General features: G+C 42.7%; 1 protein-coding gene across 2 annotated transcripts in view; it reads right to left on the bottom strand.

Moving 5' to 3' along the window:
* STK39 (serine/threonine kinase 39) overlaps positions 1-20947 on the bottom strand; it is a 204214-nt gene that overhangs the window by 74779 nt on the left and 108488 nt on the right. For both annotated transcript variants that reach the window (XM_019554213.1, XM_019554212.1), the window contains 5 exons: positions 12475-12543; positions 11500-11622; positions 11363-11395; positions 8380-8442; positions 7706-7773 (listed from right to left, as the gene is read on the bottom strand). In XM_019554213.1, the coding sequence (XP_019409758.1) occupies positions 7706-7773; positions 8380-8442; positions 11363-11395; positions 11500-11622; positions 12475-12543 (356 nt within the window). The remainder of the gene's footprint in view (positions 1-7705; positions 7774-8379; positions 8443-11362; positions 11396-11499; positions 11623-12474; positions 12544-20947) is intronic.

The raw sequence follows: 20947 nt of genomic DNA, 5'->3' as shown, positions 1-20947 counted from the left end.
CTACTCTGGTAATTTTGAGTGACAAAGGATCCCCTTCCCTATCCATCCCAAAACAGTATGATCAATGAGTTAAATTCCTTCTGTAGCATCATTCTTTCAAAGAGCATGGTTTGCATCCCAGGGAAGAAGCGAATTTGTTTCTTCCCTTGACCGGTGGATCACCTGCAGTGATTTTGGAGAATGTGGCAGTGTTGCACTTGAGATTTGCTCTTTATGGATTAGGAGGGAGCCATGAGCCACATAATGATGAAAGACAGTCCTTTCACATTTCACTTTTTTCACTTTGCTATCTGTTGCAAAGATAGGCTTTAAGGTAACTTCAAAAAGCTGTTTGACAGGTAAGCACCGTACTCCTGAGAAATGTGCAAAGAATACCTATAGACACTATGTTGATGCAGGAGTTCAGGGTCAAATGCCAATTAGAATCAGAAATGTGTACAGTGGAGATCTAAAGTGTTGGCTTTACCAGTTTAATAGGTATTTGTAGGCTAAGAACCAGTTCTGTACCCCAAAATGCAAAACACGCAATACTTCTTCCCATCATTTGAGATGCTTTCCAGCACTAACCCCTTACTTGTGATCTGTCTTCTTGTCCTTATAATCACTAAAGCTTTCTTTTCTTTTCTTTTTTTTTAGGAAGTGGTCATTTAGGACTCCCATTTCTGCTGTACAGGCAAGTTCATCCATCCTGGCTTTGTACTGCAGTTATCCCTTGTATATTCGCTCAGTACGTTTCATGCCATCTTTCTACTGTCTTTGTACCATGCAAAGTTATATGAGCTAGTTGAAATTAACTACACTGGATACCAGAAGCAATATAACTACATGAGCTCAGGTGGAGTTCTGTGCTAAATACCCCTGCCAATGAGAATAAATTACCCCAGGCAGAGCACATACTGTTTAAAGAACAGTATCTATTTTGAGCATCCCTTTATGGCAATACATCTGTGCTCTTCAGACATGCTCCCAGCACTGCTGAACTTACTTTTATTTACTTACTCAGAACTTTTCTATTGAAATGCAGGTTTGTTTGTTTTTTCAGACAAGTTAGTGGCATTCTTTTTATGCCATTATATAAACAAAAACGGGTTACCATACATGTTCAAAGTTTCCTCCTGCATTTTCCAGCTAGATTGTATTCAAGAGGCTTTGTTCCTTTTTATTGCCGCCTCCTGTTCTGAAGTTATTTGACTTCCTGTTGCTCCCATGGTGTGTAGTGTCCCACCCAAAGCCTGCCTACCGTTCTAAGTATATGCACAGCAACTACTTCTCTCAGCCAACCTTTTAAGTTCATTTGATTAAGATCATAGCCATGGCCTTAGCAATACCCAAGCTTTTTAAAAATCCTGCCACATATTGCTTCTCAGTCTTATTACAATTTAAATACTATTCCTTTTGCCACAGTTCCTTAAAACTGCAGCTAAGGTACAACAGTGTTAAATTTAAGTTTTAAATCTTCCACAGCAGTGGTCACCAACCAGTGGATCTTGATCCACTGGTAGATCTCGGAGCCTCTTGTGGTAGATCTCAGAGCCTCTTGGAGTCAATTTGAGGCTGGGGTGGGGGGGGCTGAGTGCCTGTGAACATGCATGCACATGCCCCAGTCCAGTAGGTTAGGCCGTGGGGGAGGGAAGGGGCAGGGGCTAGATCAAGGCCCCTGCATTGAGGGACAGTGCCAGAGAGGCAGGATCAGGGGTAAGTTGAGCAGGGCCCTGGCTGGGTGGGACTTACCTGCGGTGGAGGCACACCCCAAAATAATTTTTTCTCCTTCTGCCTCAATCTGCACACCCCCAGTTCCTGCCCCACAGACTTACCTGCTGGGAAGGGGATGGGGGGGGTGGGCAACGCATAGTAGCTCTTAGGTTGCTTTTAAACGCCAAAGGTGATCTCCTGCTTAAAAAGTCTGGAGGCCACTGTTCTATAGAGTTCACAAGAAACAATGCATGTTTACATGTATTCAAAGTTATCCCCACAGCAAGCAGACAGCAAAATTGGTTATTTCCTCACTACGGAAGGATACCAAAGCATTGGTGAAGTCTCGGAAAGGAAATATCAATATGTACATGCTATGACTGCATTAAAATCTCCAAATAATTTTGGATGTATTCCAGGTCAAAAGTCAACTGCCTTTTGGAAGCAAATATGTCCCAGGTGATTGCAGAATAGTCTCCTGAATACAATTTGTACTTTAAAAATAACACTGGTATATATTAAACATTTCATGCAAAAGGACTGAAAAACATTTTACAAGTTTTATACAGAATCACTTCAAGTACCAAGCCAAAAATGTAGTAATACCATACAACAGTTTAACTCAAGGGTGTGCAAAATATCACCTGTGGGCTGAATCTGGCCCACCAACTGAATGGATCCAGCCCACAGGCAGGCGGCCACCAATTAACTGTATCCGGCTTTGATGCCTCCATGCTGTTCCGCATGAGGCCAAGCCCCATCCACTCCTGCCTGGCGCAGCTTGAGCTTTGCTACGCTCTGGCCTGCACCCTCTCTGTGCCTGCCAGACAACACCACCCCAGCCCCACACAGCACACAGCTTCCCAGTGGGGCGCAGCTGCCTGGGTACTGCTCAGCTTCCCCTGTATCCAGTGGCTGCTCCTCCTTTTTTCTGCCCCTGCTGCACCACTCTGGGCAGCAAGCAGCACAGGGAAGCTGTGGAGATGCATGCCAGACAGCAGATGCCCAGACAGGCAGGAGAAAGCTACAGCCCAGTGGCTCCTGCCCCAGCTTCTGGCCTCCTACCACCCACTTAGCTGTCCTCAGGTGGCTGCTTATCACACTGAGCAGCCAAGTGGGTGGAAGGCAGCTGGGACCTGGAGTCCTATGTGCTGGGGCAGAAGCTGTCCAGCTGCAGCTTCTACTCAATTCAAGCAAAAGTGGAATAATTGAATGATCCTATCTATTCCAGTTAAAACAGGGGTGGGCAACAATTTTGACTGGCAGGCCACTTAACAAGTTTTGGTGAGCTGTCGAGGGCCACACACATGGCAGGGCAGCAATGGCACTCTCTAAAAAAGAATTAAATATGAAGCAAGGTTAGCAAAAAACAAAATCAGACAGTCAAGTTGGAAACTGGCCAAACAATTACAAAGGGATCTTTAAAGACTGCTTGCATTTGAGAATTGTGAATTGAACAGGATATGCAAGAGATGGCATCTTCTATTAACATCCTTAACTCACTCTACACTAGATAGCTGGGTGTAAAGTGTGCATTTCCCATACAGCCGGCCCACCCCAGATCAAGCTTGAGAAATCTTAGGCTAGAAATAGACATTGCCAAATGAAGCGAATTAACAGTGCCAGAATGTCCTTACATAGCTGATCCAGTTCATTCAGCGAAATGCACATTGTTCTTTGTCCAACCTATTGAACTTCCAGGACAACAGACCGTGTGTTCTTTCTCTGTTTGCAGGAGTGGCCCTGATGATCTCCAGAAACTCAGAGATCGTCTGGGGGAACATTTCTTCAAGCAGGGAAAGCTGGAACACTCCAGTGTGGTCTGCAGTTCTGTGGCTGGGACTGCCTATCACAGACATGCCCCAGAGTTTGCCTTTAGTGTGTCTGGACGTGGGAAAAAGCCAGGCAGGGGCTCCTAGGGCTTGAGGGGCCTGGTCCTGTACAAGTAACGTCTGTTATTTCCACCCTTACAGAACTGGAAAAGTACCACATTATATTACTCAGACAGAGGTGTCAAAATTATGGCCATGGGCCAGATCTCGCTGTGGTAGCTGTGTCATGTGGCCTGTCAGGCTAATAGAGGAGCTGGGAATTCAGGGGCGCAACAAGCAGAAGTGAAGCCTACTGCTGAAATTCAAGCCACAATGCCCCCATTGGGCACACATCAGTGGGGTGTATGAATGACAGGTGTAGTAATCCCTGTAACTGCCACTAACCCCATTATAGCATCTGGATCCAGCCCATAAAGACCTCTGTGGTCCGAATTCGGTGTAGAGGGCAGGGAGAGTTTGACACATCTGACCTAGAAGATACACCAAGACTTTCCACCAATCTGGAATGTTCCTTTAATTCCACTGACATGAATAATTAATAAAATACAACACATTATTTTGTGACCTCCAAAGCTTGCTTAAAGACCCATGCTAAAAAGCATACATTGAACTGTCTTGCAGAGGGAGCAAAGTGGTGATATGTCTGTCTATAGCATGGATACTTAGAAGAGCCTTGCTAACAGAGAAAACAGCTAATTAATTCCTGCGTGTATTCTACCACTAAGCATTTGCATTTTTTTCCCAAGCAAGTACCAAGGACATCTTTTTATAGCGAAAACTAAATTCAGGAGAAGCAATAAGCAATTTGAGAAGCATTTGTTGCAAACTACAAATAAAATGCCAACTTTGCTATATTCTGCACTTTGTGTACCTTTTGGGGGCTTAATATTTTGACTGCTTGAAGAACGTGCTATTTTAAGATTTAGAATCACAGAAAATTAAACATTGGAAGGGACCTAGTCAAACTCGCTGCTCAAAGTAGAACCATCCCCAACTAGGTCATCCTAGTCAAGGGTTTGCCTACCCAGATTTCATAGAGTTCATAGACATTAGGGCTGAAAAGGACCTCGAAGATCATCAAGTTCAGCCCCCTGGCCCAGGGGCAGGAAGTCAGATAGGGATGGAGGTTCCACAATCTATATGGGTAATCTGTTCCAATACTTTATTAACCTCCTGGTAAGGAAGTTGTGACTAATATCTGATCTAAACTTGCCTTGTTGCAACTTGAAACCATTGCTCCTTGTTCTCTCATCTCTAACCACTGAGAACAGTGTAGCAGGGGAAGGCAATTGTTTTGGATGGAGGGCTGCTTACTGAGGTTCAGCAAGCCAACAAGAGCCACATGACAGGCAGCCAGGGGCAGATAAATCTTAATTTTCTAAATTTTTTTAAGGGCTCCACGAGCCAGATAGAATGGCCTGATGGGCCACATCCTCCTTGGAACCACCCTTTAGGTAGCTAAAGGCTGCTATTAAATCCCTTCTCAGTCTTGTCTTATCCAGACTAAATAAGCCATTTTCTCAGGGTGTCCTCAGAAGTCACGTGCCCCAGCTCCCTAACCATTTTTGTTACCTTCTACTGAACTATCTCCAATTTATCTACATCCTTTCTGTAGTGGGAGTCCAAAACTGGACATAGTACTCCAGATGTGGCATCACTAGTACTTAATAGAGAGGAAAAACCACTTCCTTTGATCTGCTGGCAATGCTCCTACTAATGCAACACAGTAAACCATTAGCCTTCTTCATAACAAGGGCATACTGTTGGCTTATATTCAGCTTACTGTGCATTGTAACCCCCAAGTCCTTTTCTGCAGAGCTGATGCTTAGCCAGTTGATCCCCAACCTGTATGTGTGCATGGGATTGTTCTGTCCTAAGTGAAGAACTTTTCACTTCCTGGCTCGGGACAGAAATTATACATAAACCGGTGTCATGATCAGAAATTGGTTCAAGTTTGTAACATAAGAGAAGTTCAGTGCACATAAACCATTTCAAAATGGCTGAAACCAGTTTAAGATAAACATGGATAGATACAGTATCAAACTTAACCGATTCAGGTTAAAGTTGTTTCCCCCAGCTAAGCAGGGAGGAATGCTCCAGCACAACCCTGTTTTTGTCCTGGAATGCAGGCATGTGGCTGCATTTCCAAAATCAAAAATGAAAGTCTGTTCACTTGCTTATTACTTCAATCTACACAGCTTAGACTAATTTGCAAAGATTGAATCTATTCAGCCTTGGGCTTTTTGACCGTCTGTACTTAGCCCTAAAGATTCTGGATGAAGTAGCAAGTTGTTAAAATTTTCAGTTCTGGCATTCAGTGCACATTCACAGTACTTATGTAACAAAACACGGAAGTTGTTTTTAGAGATTTTGATGGAGTTCTGTGCAATTGGGCAGCAAAGGTACCTGGCTTTACGGCTATATAGATACAAAAAAAGGGTTCTAAAGACCTGAAGGAGAATACTTGCCAACTGAAAACTTGTATAACATCTGTCCAACCCTACAGTGGTCTAATAAAATATAGCACCAAATAACCTTGCTTTGCACCTACTTCCTGGACCACCACAGCTACAGCAACACTCCAACCCTACTATAGCTTTAAAATGTTCCAGTTAGCCCAATAAAAAGCAGTCATAATGGGTTCCTATTTTTAAAAAACTGATCTACATATGCAAAAGTTGTTTTTCATCAGCTGGTATCACATTTTGTTGATATGAAGCCAACTTCTCATCCCTCCTCCCCCCCTACCCCCCCAACCACACAATATTAAAGGATTTTCAGAGCACATATTTAAAGTATGATTCCTATCTACATTTTCAACTATATCTGTTGTCCTGGCTTCTCAGAAAGTATTTTATATTAGTAGAGCATTAAAACTAGTTTTTGTCTTCCTATTAAAAAGTGGTAGACCTGCTTAAAATGGTCAGCCACATATTTTAATAAAATAGTAACAGGCCCCAGTCAGGCTCTTGGCCATATTATTCTATGCTGCATGCACACGTAGGAAAATACAGCCACAGTCCCAAAGAACCTATCATCTAAAACAGAGACCAAACAAGTGAGTCTGAAGAAAACAGAAGGATGGCAGAAAAAGAGAGTTATTACAATGAGACTGCAGATAGATCTGTGCAATACCTGAACTGATTTCAAGTCATGTGAAAAACTATTTGCAAATAAAATATTGGACTCCTATGCTACCCAGTCATCACTGATTGGGCAATTTCTTGTTGAATGAAAAGTTGGGTTTTGGAAAAGGAATGACAAGAGAAAAACAGTGGATTTCTCAATTAACTTAAGGTGCCAGTTCCACATGGCTTGCCAATTTCTAATGAAGTAGTTTATTTTACATTGCATCATACACCTTTCAAATATCTGTTCTATGTTTACCCAAGAGTAAAACACCATAAAAAACCCCAAACAAACCTAGAGGTTATTTTTGCACTTGCTGTGTATTTGTGATAATAACCATATATTTTTAACATTATCCAAAGCAGAAGATTAGGATGCCTGTGAAATACATAACTTATTCATCTGCATAAACAGGATCCAATGACAAGCTGAAGAGAATATATTCCCCTCTAACTAAATCAGTGATTTAGGGAGAAACAGAAAATTGTTTTCTCTCCAAATACAAAGCTAGATACTTAAGTAATTACTATATAATATTGAGTTGTAAAGTGACTTTCTTCTATTGTATGAAATTGAAGTCAGAGATCACATTTGTATCCATTTCCTAAAAGACCGAATGTTCTTTCAAAATATATCTGTCATTTCTCCACAGTGGCTGATCAAACCTGCCAATGAAAAATGTTTTGAGCGGGCAACTTGTAATACAGCCATGGTTTATTTCTGTCAGAGGCTGACTGTTGAAGTGTGAAAGAAACTCATTAAAAATCTCTCACTGTGATCCTACACTGCAGTGCAAAAAAAAGAAAGAAAATACTTAATGAAGGGTACACTTAGCCTGAAGCTACGTTCACATTCCGCTTTTCATTTTCTTCCATTTTAGTAAGCAATTAAAAGACAGCAATTAGTCATGGGAACACTATTCATACTGGTCATACTGGGAGATTAAAGAGGTTAATACTCATTTTATGTTAATATTATGAAAGCAATGAGGGAGATCAGGAATAACATAGCAACTAAAAAGGAATGCTAAGGTAAATAGAAGAATCTCTTACCTTAATCTTAAAACAAGATTCACTGCACATGGAACTTCACTATATTCATTACTAACATCAGGCTGGGACTATTAAGGAAAAAAAGTAGCACACTATTACAATGCATGCCAAAGAGAAACACTGAAGGAGTTTCCATGTTAGAGATTTGATGTCAATATAAATTATTTAAAACATAGCCTCTGACTCTCAAGCACCTTTTTAAGCACTTTTAATAAAGTGTTATATGTCTAAAATGCAAGTGAAACCAGTGAAGTGGTCTGTGTATATAAATAAAACAAATCCACAAATTAGAAAGCTTAAGTTAGGGGACCAGGTACAAGAGTTTTCACTCTGCATCAGATTCTGATAAAACATTAAACTTGGGTAATGCAGTTAAAATGCTGGGCTTTATATTTTATTTTAGAAGTTTTCACTCACAGCACATTTCTCATTCTTATTCACAGTAAATTCTTATTTTTAATCGAGTTTTGTGGCTACCCTTGCATCTTAAGGTGGAGAGTTTGCATGTAGTCTACCAGTGATGGAAATCACTGGCTTTTTCATATATTTATACAGAATCCATATTCATGATTTATCTCTCCATCCTCACATCATCCTTTCCACACCACCCCCAATTTCTATGTTCCTGAAATCTCAAGAAAAAAAATATCCTAAACTGTAACTAATGACAGTACCTGAAGGTCCTGTACAGACAGATTCTGTATCTGTTCTGGGATATTATTAGCATTCATGGTAATCTGTTAAAAGATTATTATGAAGTCTTTATGAAGTGATTCAAAAAACCCACACACTAGCAAAATACATCTATGAATGGTTTTTTTCCCCAACAGTGACTCCAATTAAACTCATGCTTATTAAACACATATGAGGAGTAGAAAAGGAGTCATTATCTTAACACATCAATGCAAGGTTATCTTAACACATCAATACAAAGATTTGTCCAAATCTACTTTTTAAATGCAAGTTAATTAAATTAAAGAACCCTTCACAAAAAGCCAAATAGGAATTCTTTAGTTTAACTAAATTGTGTTAATAGTATTATTATGCTACATGTAATTTCCCATTTTCAGCAGAATTATTTCAAAGTAATGGGACTGCATATCCCATAATGACTGATAAACATGTAGCTTGGATAGTATGCTTTAAGAACTTCCCCATAATCTTAGCCTTCAAACTCTGGCCCATGTAATCTTCCACAGTACACAGGAAGAGACCATTCTACATTTCTGAACTAAAACATAATGAAATCATAACTAACATTTAAGAAGCACAAACAAAGCTACCCTTTTCTCACCGTTCTGAGTTACTACCATTCTGCAGACTGATTCAGACACTTGAGATACAAATTCTTTTAATATTCCATTTATAGCCACAGAGCAGACTGATTAAGCCAGAAGGTCACACCAGTGCATGACTAGTGTATGGAATGACTGCTCTGATATTCATCTCTACTTCCTAGATCTATATTGGAATCTGGAAGAGACCTAAAATAGACAAGTGAATTATGTAATTATTTGGTTCCGGCTCTTAGGCTTTAAAGCTAAGCTGTTAAAAATAAATGTGATTAATTTCTGTAAAAATATCACCTTGAAACTTTTGGTTTCAGAAGTGCAAAGGAAGAATGCCTTTCTACCATATTACTTGTATGGATCCCTGATCAAGAGAATCTCCAAAACAATCACTTCTCAATTAGTGAAAGAAAAATCTGCTTCATTCAAGACTTTCACAAAAAGCAGTCAATAACCTTAACAGCAGAGCTCTCCAGCCAAATGTAAGTGACAGTGCTGCAAGGAGAGAGAGATGTCAAAGAGTAAATAAAAAGTTTCGAGTCATGAAACAGGTGTGCAGCCATTTCATATTTCTGAATGTGCATTTCACTTTTTATTATAGAGGAAGTCTTACCACATTAAATGTATAAAGAGCCTTCTATGCAGGTGACTCCAAAGACTTCACAACTGATTGATCATTTATAATCCAAAACATTTATTGGGACAAATCTACCCCTAATATTTAGGGGCCACAACTGTGCCACGTATCTATATCTCTATATCTAAATCTATATATAGATAGATATATACACACTAAAGCTTCTCCTCAAGAAAACTATACAGCTAGTCCTGCTTACTAGATTTAAAAAACTGGTTCCTATACGTGTCACATAAGGAATCTGCATTCGCCCTACCAAATCTAGACTTTGAAGAGACAGAAGTCTTGATCTCCAGCAAAGAAACAGCTTTAGTGAATCGTAAATCATTTGGCCACTGCTGTAAATCTCAAGTAGCGTAAAGCAGAGAAAAGCAAGGGGGTTACTGAACAAACCCACAAAGCATTTCCAAACCTAATCAGCAGTTCCCACAGGGACAGGATCATGGCATATAAAGTGTCTTTTCCAAAGCTCAGACAGGAATAATTTCACAGATTTCTCAGATATTAGGGGCTGGAAGGTACCTCATGAGATCAAGTCCAGTCCCACCACCATGGGCAGAAAGTCAGCTGAAATCAAGTGACCAGCAAGAAATATATCCACCTGTTTTTTTAAACAGTCTAGAGTAATTTGAAAGACACGGGTTTTGAATTGTCAAGAAAGGGTGCCAAAATCTTTAAGGACTGTCAGCCTTCATGAAGGACTGTGCAACTTATCAGTTTGGACTGGAGAAACCGTAGCTTCAGGTGATGTGTCATACCCCAAACAGGTATCTGAATAGCATTTTGGCCTTAAACCAGAAATCTTAGTCCATTTGTATATAGGAGGATTGCTCCCTGGTCTCCAAGCATGAGGAAATGAAATTCAATATGACATTTTATTTCTGTTTACGGGTGGCTGAATTAAGTTAATCTATTGTATCAATGTACTGAACCATTGCATTGCATATGGTATGAAGCATTTTAATTACCAGCTATGCGTTGAGCTGATACAGATTCTAAAGACAGAAAATTCTGTCTTTAGAATCTGTATCATCTGTCTTTAGAATCTGTATCAGAACTTTGGAGCTCTTTCAACTACTAAGAAACAGTCATCATTAGTTTGAGAGAAAGGTAGTAATTAGTGTGATCCAGTTATAAAAACTCATTTAAAAATGACCAAATCGCCTTATAGTAACCAGTATTTTTCACTAGACTTCAATGTTATAAAGCATGAACAGAATTATTTTAAATTTCCTACCTTTTTTATCCTGTGAGGGCTCTAAGTTCATCACTCTAGGCCAGTAGCTCTGAACCTTTTTAGACTCAAGGCACCTCTTGGAAAATGCAAGCTCTTAGTTTTCACTTTTTTTTTTGGACTATAGATAAAATAATAGAGCAGTTGCTGTTGCAAAGAACTCAGAAAGCCCACAGAAAGTCAAAATGTTTTTAACACTATGGATTCCTATTTGAAATGTCTGGGTATCTTGTGAATCATGTTTGCAAATCTAATAGTGCTAACACTGCATGTCACCCTTGAAAGGATCTCAAGGAACCCCAGGGTGCTGCAGCACCCTGGTTGAGAATCACTCCTCTAGGCCCAATTGTGTAACCCTCACTCTTTCAACTACTGCTCATTAAATACATGAGAATCAAACCACCTGAAGTTTTCTCTCAACTCTTACAAAGTAAGAAATTAGATCAACAGACGTAATCAAAATATTTGGGAGTAGTAAAGTAATAAAAATCATTTACCTCTGTATTTTCCTCCTCTCTAACTCTTCGGGACTGTAAAATAAGTATAGTTAGATATGAGCAATTATAATTTTGTACATTAATTAAAAATAATATAAGAGGAACCCCACAGTTTGTTAGCTTGCTATCAATATCACCTTTTCCTGAGAAACAGCTGCTTTGCCTTCCTCACTCTTTTCATCCATTTCATCATCGCTCCACTCCCAGTCCCCATCTTCTGTCTTATGGAGGTGGCCACTTGAGCCTGGTACTCTTCTAACCTAACAGAAAACAAAATATTAGGTGTTCTTTATTACCCAGATTTCTAAAGTCTTCACTTGCATGCTGGGAACTATACAACTGGTTGCTGTATTTACCAGCAGCTCTCCAATGTTTTCATCCTGTAGTCTGCTGCAAGAAAGATTTTTTCCTGGATCACCTTGCCTACCTAACACCTGGGCTTTCAAAAAGGAAAAGCACTTTGTGGACCATCAGTAAAGACTACTTGGGCTAATAAGGATTTATGTTTTGAGAACCACTATTTTTTGTTTTAAAAATATATATATATAACTGCTTTAGGGCATACTGGGTAAAAGATTACTATGCACAGAAGTTGTTGCTATAAGTAGCCTCATGCCAATGGGACCATATTCATGATACTTGGTGTTCCACATGCTACTGTTTCTCAAGATCAGAGGGTTTATGCTTTTGATTTCCATGTAGTTGCATAACAACATAAAATTGCTGAACTAAAATGAATATAGGAAGTTCCAACCTTCTCCCTCCTCCTCCAGAATAGCACCTAAGAATGGTTGGCTTTCAGTGCAAAACAGAATTGCTATAGACTGAGGAACCTGTTGAAACCAAAAAATCCATTAAGAAAACAAACTTTAATGCCCACCCTCCTATAGCACAATAGTCACGTGAAAGCCTATGGAACATTCTTTGACCTGTAAGTAAATTTTCATCTTTATAATATAGACTGAAGTACTAAAAAGAAAAAGAAAAAAAAAGAAAAAGCATGCATGCACCACACTACTGACTGTGCAAATACATATATCAAGCAGTCTAGCCAAGCACACTAGGAACATCCAATGGCTAAATCCTAAAAAAGGGAAGAAAAAGTCAAATACCCTTCTGTTTCCATCTTGCTCTTTTTCAGAACCTGACATCATGCTTGGTTTCCCCGGATTCTGCTCAGCCTACTTGAGCAAAACAAAAGAGCATCAGACTATTCTTAACATACCTTGGCAAGCATTTATAAGACTCATGAGACTGCTAGAAGCACAGCATGGTAATCAGTAACCACATCGGTGTTTAGATTAAAATCAGTCTCCTTAATTACTTCACCTTATTGAGCGAAGACACAAAAGTAGTTCATAAGGCAGAACTTTAAAAATGCCTTTACAGTTATACTCAAGAGGATGCTTTAAGAAGTGCCCCACTGTACTAAGTATGAACATGGAAACAATCTGCTCTCAAAAGTAATCATGATGTAAATGGAAGAAGGGAACATGAAGAGTTAGCAGCATATGTAATGGGAAGAGCTGTACATAGAAAGCAATTTTCTGCACAGGAAGAAATACCAGAAAAAAGGTACTCTTTTTTTTTTTTTTTTTTTTTTAAGAAGACTTATAAGAGTCCATTGTAATTACTACTACCGTAGCCTAATGTAGCTATTCTAGCTTTTGAAGGTTAAAAAGCTTGTTACCACTCAAAACTACCAAGAGTTGCTGGGAACCAAACAGTCACATAAGACAGTTTGGTCCAGGTTTGGTTTTAGGTAAGGTTTTTATTTGTACCATTTCTCAAAAGAAACCCAAGCCTACAGCTAAATATATTTTGTTCTAAAGTACACTTAGGCTTGGCAGAATTTGATTTTTATTTTTTAATAATTTTGACAGATAATATCAATGTTTATTTTTAAGCATGTATTTTGATTTGTAATCAATTTAAATATTCAAGACTGCACAGAATTAGAAGTGTGGGGGGCAGCCAATTTATTAATGATAAACTTAACTACTCTATGACTACAACCGGCTTGAGTGGCTAAGCAGCCATCAATCCCTGCTCTGCTCACCTTTAGCTCCTTTGTCTGCCTTGTCACTTCCTCCCCCTTTATTCCCGGGCCCCTGGGGTTTCTGGGAGTTGCAGTCCAAACTACATTTAGTATGGTTCTGTAGGACTGCTCCCCAAGTCATTACAAACTTCATCAACCATCATTTTTCTCATGTCCCCTTTCTACAAAATTTGATTATTAACGATGGACATATTTTTTCATCGGTCTGCGAGTGTGAGGTTAAATCAACATTTACCGATAAAAATCTAATCCTACCAAGCACACTGCATACTGATTTATTTCAGGTCTGAACAACTGGTGGCCTGTGAGGGACTAAAATTGTAGCCCCTAGTCAGCAACGTAGGCTGCCACCACAGCTGCAATTCTGCAGCTGCCAACAGCAGCCACTTTTTTCTGCATACTCCATTTGCCCTGCCTTAGTTATACCACTGAGTTCCTATCCAGCTGCAATGGTAGCCAGGGGCTCCAGAATCTCCCTCCCTCTGAATTCCCCTTCCAGCATCTGCCCTGCCCTTGTCTCAGGGGCGTCATGTGGTCCTGCCTTTAGTGCCAGGACAGTCCACATCCCAGAGTGCCTAAATGTCACAGTAGAGTGGGGGAGCTTATGACTGGAAAGCTAAGGGTAAGTCATGGTGCCTGAAAATGATGCGAGGGAAGGGCAAGTGGAAGCAGCAGGGAAGCATGAGGAAGAGCAGCAAAGGGGTGCAGTGGAGAGACATGGGGAGCAGCAGCAGAGGGTATGCATGGTGCAGCACAGGGGTCATTCGGTGTAGAAGAAGCACAGCATGGAGAGCAGCAGCGAAGGAGCACAGAGAGCAACAGTATGTGGAGGAGCACCCTGCATGGAGAGGAGCAGCGGAAGGCATGCAGTGCACCAGTGTGGGGGCAGGGGCACACAGGTATGTCGTTCAGCAGAGGGGAAAAGGGAGGGTACGGTCCAAGGTCGCCGGTGGTGCAGCCCATGCTAGTGTGGCCATAGGGGTGCGCAGCCCCCAGCCACTTAGAAGTTGTACAATCCTATTTATTTAAAACCACCATGATAATGGTCACAGGCTGTGAAGGAGCTCACTATTGCCAATGTTATTATTTCACATGGCTGAAAAACATGCAAAAAAAGCTTAAACCTTTGCAAAGGTTAGAGAATTTATTACTGATTGATTATTAACAAGATAATAGCTTCTTGAAAACCTAGATGTGCAGAGTGTATGCTCTATGGTGGTTGCTCCCCAATGGTTTTAACTTGGGGTGGGCAATTATTTCAGCTGACGGGCCACTTAACAAGTTCTGGTGAGCTGTCGAGGGCTGCACAAAAAATATTTCAGAAGATATTATTATAACAAATTATCGATAAACAAAATCATATACTAAAAAAAAAATATCAGACATCTATAATAACATTTAAATGTTATTTCAAAAGATATTTTGTCCTGATTTTTGTTCTCTGGAGTAGTATATATAGAATTGATTTCATAATAGTTCAAAATAAAGTCTTATTCTTGTATATTGCGTGGGGGGGTTGAATGGTGGGTTGCACAGGGGGGTATGGGATGGTTTTGCACGTATGGGAAGGGGCTGCCTGCATGCTAGGTCCCGGGAACCAGCCAGGGATGTTGGGATGGAGGAGATGGGACGGAAAGGGAGCATGCACCAGAGCTTGCCCTAGTGGTGTGATGCAGATGTGATCTGCACCCCTCATATGGCCCACAGATGCACCCACCACCATGGGACCAGGCTTTGCCCACTCCCACCTTGGGAAACCTGTGCCATACTCCCACCTACACCTGCCTCAAGCCTATGGACGGCACTGCCCCAAACCAGCCAGCACACAGCTTTCTGGCAGGGCTGCTCCTGCAGCTGCCTAGGTACTAATCTGGTTGGCACACCTGCTTGCAGTGGCTCCTCCTCCTGGCCCTGCTGCGCTGCTCCAGACAGGGGTGGAAGCTGCTGGTGGGTGGCTCCTGCACCAGTGCATGGGCTCTAGCTCCTAGCCACCTTCCACTCACTCAGACTCAGGTGGCTGCTCATTGCGTTGGGCAGGCAGTGTGGGTGGATGGTGATCAGAAGCTGGATCCAGGCCCTTGAGAACTGGGGCAGGAGCCGCCTGGCTGCAGTTTCTCCCCTGCCTACAGTGGCACAGAGGAGCCAGCAGAGAAGGAGCCACTGGAGGCAGGGGGTGCCAAGTAGTACCCAGGCAGCTTCAGGAGCAGCAGAAGCAGCCTCACCAGGAAAACTGTGTACTGGCTTGGGCCGGAGCCAAGGCAGGGGCAGTGCTGTCAGAGGACGCAGGGGGCAGGTATGGGTGGGAGTGGGAGGGGCTTGGCCCCATGCAGAGAACCACAGGCTGGATACAAATCGATCCGTCGGCCTGAGGATGTGGCCCATGGGCCATATTTTGCTCACTCAACTTGCATTTTCTGAGAGGTGCCTTGAGTCTAAAAAGGTTTTAATTGACCACCAGGAAGGTGGTGTGGCACAAGATGAACTCAAATATTTTTAGTCCCCTCAGGAAATGACTTTCACCACCTTACTATCACACCGCACAGAGTACCATTTGGCTGGAAGACTACACAAGCAGCAGTTCCCCCAAAGAACTGAGAGATACATGGAGTAATGGTATTCTAAAGGCTGTTCTTTATAGGCTTGCAGTTAACCAAGATGGTTGTTATTATTTAACAATTTCAGAGAAATCCATGCAAACGACCCAAACCATAACTCTAACTACAGTTTTCAGATGCACTATTTCTGTATTCTAGAAACTCTTCCCATCTAATAGATCACACTCTATACCACTTGTGTTTGGCAGGAACGCTTCCCACAGTTTTGAAAACTTATTCTAACTAGATTGATTTTAATGGAGTTTAATGATGCTGGCAGAGATTTATAAGAGAAAAACTTACTGATGAAGATGGAGTGTGCTCAAAGTTTTTAAATAGATTGCCTCTTAATAAGCAATAAACAAATGGCTCAAGGAAAAGAAAATAATTTTCTTCAAAATATGGTGTTCAATTAAATGGTTTTCTTGAAAGTTGTCTGAAGGCAGAATAAGCATAAATCTAGACCTATAGGGAACAAGTTTGATGAGAAGACTACAGTGCATACATGTTTACAAGAAAAAGTCAACTTGAGCTTTATCAAAACACCCAAACCATTTAACAGAAGTCACCTTCAATAATGCAAAATTCCTCCTCACTACATTTTATGTTGTGGCACGTTCATATTATATATAAGCAAGTTATATATAGTGCACACTTAGGCACAAAATTACTTAAATTTAAATAAGTATACTGGAAGGTATGATTTAAAGCTACCATTTCACCTTCCTCAATTTATAGAAAATTAATATTTACTAGCAAAAACAGAACAAAATTCATATTATGTAGCAGCCAAACAGTTACCCAAGTAATTTTGCTGTGGCAGCCATAAAAAAAAAACAAAACTTAGGCATATATTTAAAGATCTCCTTCATTTGAGTAGTGGGAATGGAACACATGCCCCATGCATTGTTCTGTAGATGGGCTACTGTAAAATTACATTAATTTCTTGCACCCAGCCTTTGGAATTTTATTTGTGCTCATGTTTTGGAATTCAACCAGCATAGTATTTTTTTCCCTTTTCTTATTGCATATTTTAGGTAAGACAGTTTCCCTCTCTCTCCATGTTGGTCATCAAAACACAGATATCTTTATATTGTCTTTTGTTACAAAGTCCTGATAATATTACCAGAGAACAGCCTACTTTCTTCCATTAAAAAAAATAAATGAACTCAAATCACTGCCTGCTTACAGTAACTTCATATGCATCTCTATCTCTTTTAAAGCCATCTCTGCTTTGCTTATAAAAATGACAATACCATTATCTATCAGTGATATTCCAACATATAAATACCAGGAAAAGTAACTAAATACATCCCATACAATATATATTATATTTTCTATTAGAAATAATATTATTTCTTATAGCAAAACATTTATATATCAAACTGCAATGCTCTAAGGCTTTGATTAATTTTTTCTGGAAGTTCTGTTTCAAAGGCAATACATTTAAGAACAAATGTGGTTGCACCTATCAAGCTCAGAGTTGGTATTGGCACTTAATTACAATTTCCAAATTTTTCCACATGCAGATATTTTGTAAGAACATGGATGTTCTGTTCACCCATTTTTCATATTATGTTTTATAACATAACCCTAAATCATGCACAAAACTGCAAGATCTTTCAGCAGCACAAGCCAACGGAAGGAATGTAATTCAGTTCCTCTGAGAAATAAATCACCCCACAGTACTTGCTATTTCAGCACCAATTTTCAGAATACTCCAATAACCAGCTTGCCAACCAACTAGAACTGAACATGGCCTTTGGCTTCAACACTACTTTTCCTCAAAGCACTGCCAATGATGAAAGTGTTCTCATTTTTATTGGTTATATCAAGGGGCTAAACTAAACCTTCAGAAGATTCTTTTTTAACCACACACTGAACCAAGCTCACCTGATTCCTTCCGACCTTTAGGGTCAGCTGTTGAAGTGTTCATCACTCCAACTGCTTTTAAAAAGCTGGCCTCTAAAATTAGTCATATGTAATATTTTAATGTTCAACTTCTGCATTGTGTGCTATGTTAAATAGGAAGAAAATGTATTTCCCTCTGTTCACTTCACACCAAGACACAAGCTTTTGCCCCAAACTTTCTTAGGAAGCTTGGATTTTATATAGGACTAAGTCAGAACAGTTTTTTCTATTTTGGTTCTTCTACCATTTTCATAATAGTAATAGCTAAATGCCTTTCAATAGTGCTTTTACTATATGTTCCTGTTACTACATACTCTAACCTCTATGCTACTTATTAGGAGACATACACACCTAGGCTAAGTGCAGGCATTTGAGGAGGTTAGGAGGAAGTTAGATTGTGTTCAAAATGACCACCCAATGTAACTTAGTTCACCTAAGCGCAGAGGTCATACTCAGATCCAGTCTCAGTGATCCAAAATCAATCTAAACCTGTAGCTATACAGAAATTCCATGCACACAGACCAATTTTAAAACTTTGAAACCCTGAATTAATGAAGTATCAGATTAATCAAGCTAGGTTAGCCAGAGCACGGACTTTCTGTACAGTTACCTGCGCCATCTGGGGCTGGGAAAGCGCAGCTGGCAGCCCCCACCCCAGTGCTGCACTTTTCACACCCCCTACCACCTGGCACCAAACTATTTTTAGCTTCCTGGCCCCTTGTCTCCCTCCTTCCTGTCATAAACCAGTCAAGTCCCCTCCCTCCGCTCTCCAACCTGCATGGTTGCCAACAGTTTTAACAGTGTTTGCCACTGCCAGGAGCTGAGCAAGCAAATCCCAGTGGGGAGAGGGATGGGGGTGTAGGTTTGCTGGGGAGAGGGTGTGGGGCTCAGGAACCTAAAAATAATCTCTGGTCCCCCTCAAGTCCTCCTGTGAACACCATAAGCTCCCCTGATCCCTTCAAACCTCCATGGACCCCAGCAAGCCCTCATGGATACCACCTGGTCATCTCCTCCATTCTGCTACAGATGCCCCCTGCATCCCTGATCCCACTGATCATTCCTTTCTGCAGGGTTGTCCCTAGGGGGGCAAATCAGGGCAACTGCCCCAGGGCCCATGCTTTGGGAGAGCCTCACCACGACCACCATTCACCGCAGCTCCACCCGCTGGTTCTGGCTGCTCCCCTGCCCTGGGCCCTACACAGGGTGATATGCCTGAGGCCCCGCACACCCCTAGGGAAAGCTCTGTCCCCACATGTCACCTGTTTCTCCATCACCCTGTCACCAATTCTCCACCTTGCCCATAAAGTCCCCCTAATGCCCATACTAGATCCCCCAATCCGGGCTTACCTTAGATCAGGTGGCCATTTTGAACCCAATCTAACCTCCCTGGCTAGGGACAGACATTACACATAAATCAATTTAAGTGATCAGAAACTGGTTTAAACCTGTAACAGAACAGACATTCAGTGCACATAAACCAGTTTGAAAATGGCTGAAACTAGTTTGAGATAAACCTGGTTGAACTGATTTGGCTCAAACCAGAGGGACTCTTCCCCCACTCTTCACCCCCTGCAGCTGTGGCTCAGTTACAGCCACTCCCCGCACCCTGGCCGGGCAGTGCTGCACAGAGCCCTCCCTCACCCTACGGGCGTGAGGGAGGAGCAAGGGGAAGATTCCCCCTCCAGGGCTGGGACAGGCAGCCTTGCATAGAGCCCCCTTCCTGTCTTCCCCTTGCTCCTCCCCTGCTGCCACAGGGTGAAGAGGGAAGGCTCCATGTGACGCTGTCTGGTCCTAGATGGGGACACTTATCCTCCCCATACCCGCGAGGCAGGGAGGGGGGCTTTGTTCCATGCTGGAGGTACTCTTCTGGTCCTCTTCCTCCCCCTGCCCCTACCGGGCAGGGACAGGGGGCTCTGTAGGAGGCTGCCCAGCCCTGGCCCCAGAGGGGAATACTTCCCCACCCCTCGCAGGGCGAGGGGGGGCTCTGCTCAGTGCTGGAGGGAGCTCTTCCCCTTCCTCCTCCTCCCCCTGTCCCCCACTACCATGGGGAGGGGAGGGGAGGGGAGGCTCTTGCGGTGCTCCCTGGCCCGGCCCAGCCAGGGTGCGGGAAGGAGCTGTAACAGAGCCACAGCTGCCTGGGGTGGCCCCAGCCCCTTGGCTAGGCCTGACCTGGCCTCACTCAGCCCCAGCTAAGGCTGCCACTTGGTGGGGTCAGGCCAGGCCAGGCCATGGGGGCAGGGCCACCCCCAGTGAATGCAACTCAGTGATGGGGAGACAAGCACAGCCGGGCAGCTGCTTCCTCTGTCACTGAGCACAGCCTTGCACGCACAGCTGGCTGGCCGGACAGAGGCTTAGCTGGGCCATTCAGAGGCCCTGAGCCCAGCAGCCACCCACTGTGGACCTTGAGCCTGGCAGCCACACACCATGGAAGCTCTCTGCCCCCACAGCATCAGCAAGCAGGCTTGGATAAGCTGCTGCCTGGCCAGCCAATGACTGTGTGCACCAGGCTGCGCTCGCTGAGAGGGGAAGCAGCTGCCCAGCTGTGCTTGCCTCCCCATTGCTAAGCTGTACCCCTCAGGGGTGGTCCTCCCCCCCCCATGGCCCAGCCCTGCCTCGTCCCACCAAATGGCTGCCTTAGCTGGGCTCAGCAAGGCCAGGCCAGGCTGAGTCACAGGGCCCAGGCCACCCCCAGCAGCTGCAGTTCTGTTACAGCCTCTCCCTGCACCCCAGCTGGTCAGGCCAGGGAGCACTGCAAGTGCCTCCCCACCCCACCCCACAGTGGCGAGAGGAGAAGGAAAGAGTTACCCCCACACTGAACAGAGCCCCCCCACCCCACAGGGGGGAAGTGTCCCCCTCCAGGGCTGGGGTCAGGCAGCCTCGCACAAGGCTCCCCTCAGCGGCAGGAGCCGGGGAAGGGGAAGGAGGAGGGGGAAAGAGTACCGTCCCCAACATAGAACATAGCCTCCACCTGCCTTGTGGAGGGCGGAGGGGGTTGGGGAAGAGTCCCCATCCAGGACTGGG

This window comes from Crocodylus porosus, unplaced genomic scaffold, assembly GCF_001723895.1.
Source record: "Crocodylus porosus isolate Cpor-Errol unplaced genomic scaffold, CroPor_comp1, whole genome shotgun sequence".
NCBI classification, from domain to species: domain Eukaryota; kingdom Metazoa; phylum Chordata; order Crocodylia; family Crocodylidae; genus Crocodylus; species Crocodylus porosus.
The sequence above is the reverse complement of the archived record's forward strand: the minus strand, read 5'-3'. Positions and strand labels throughout refer to the sequence as shown.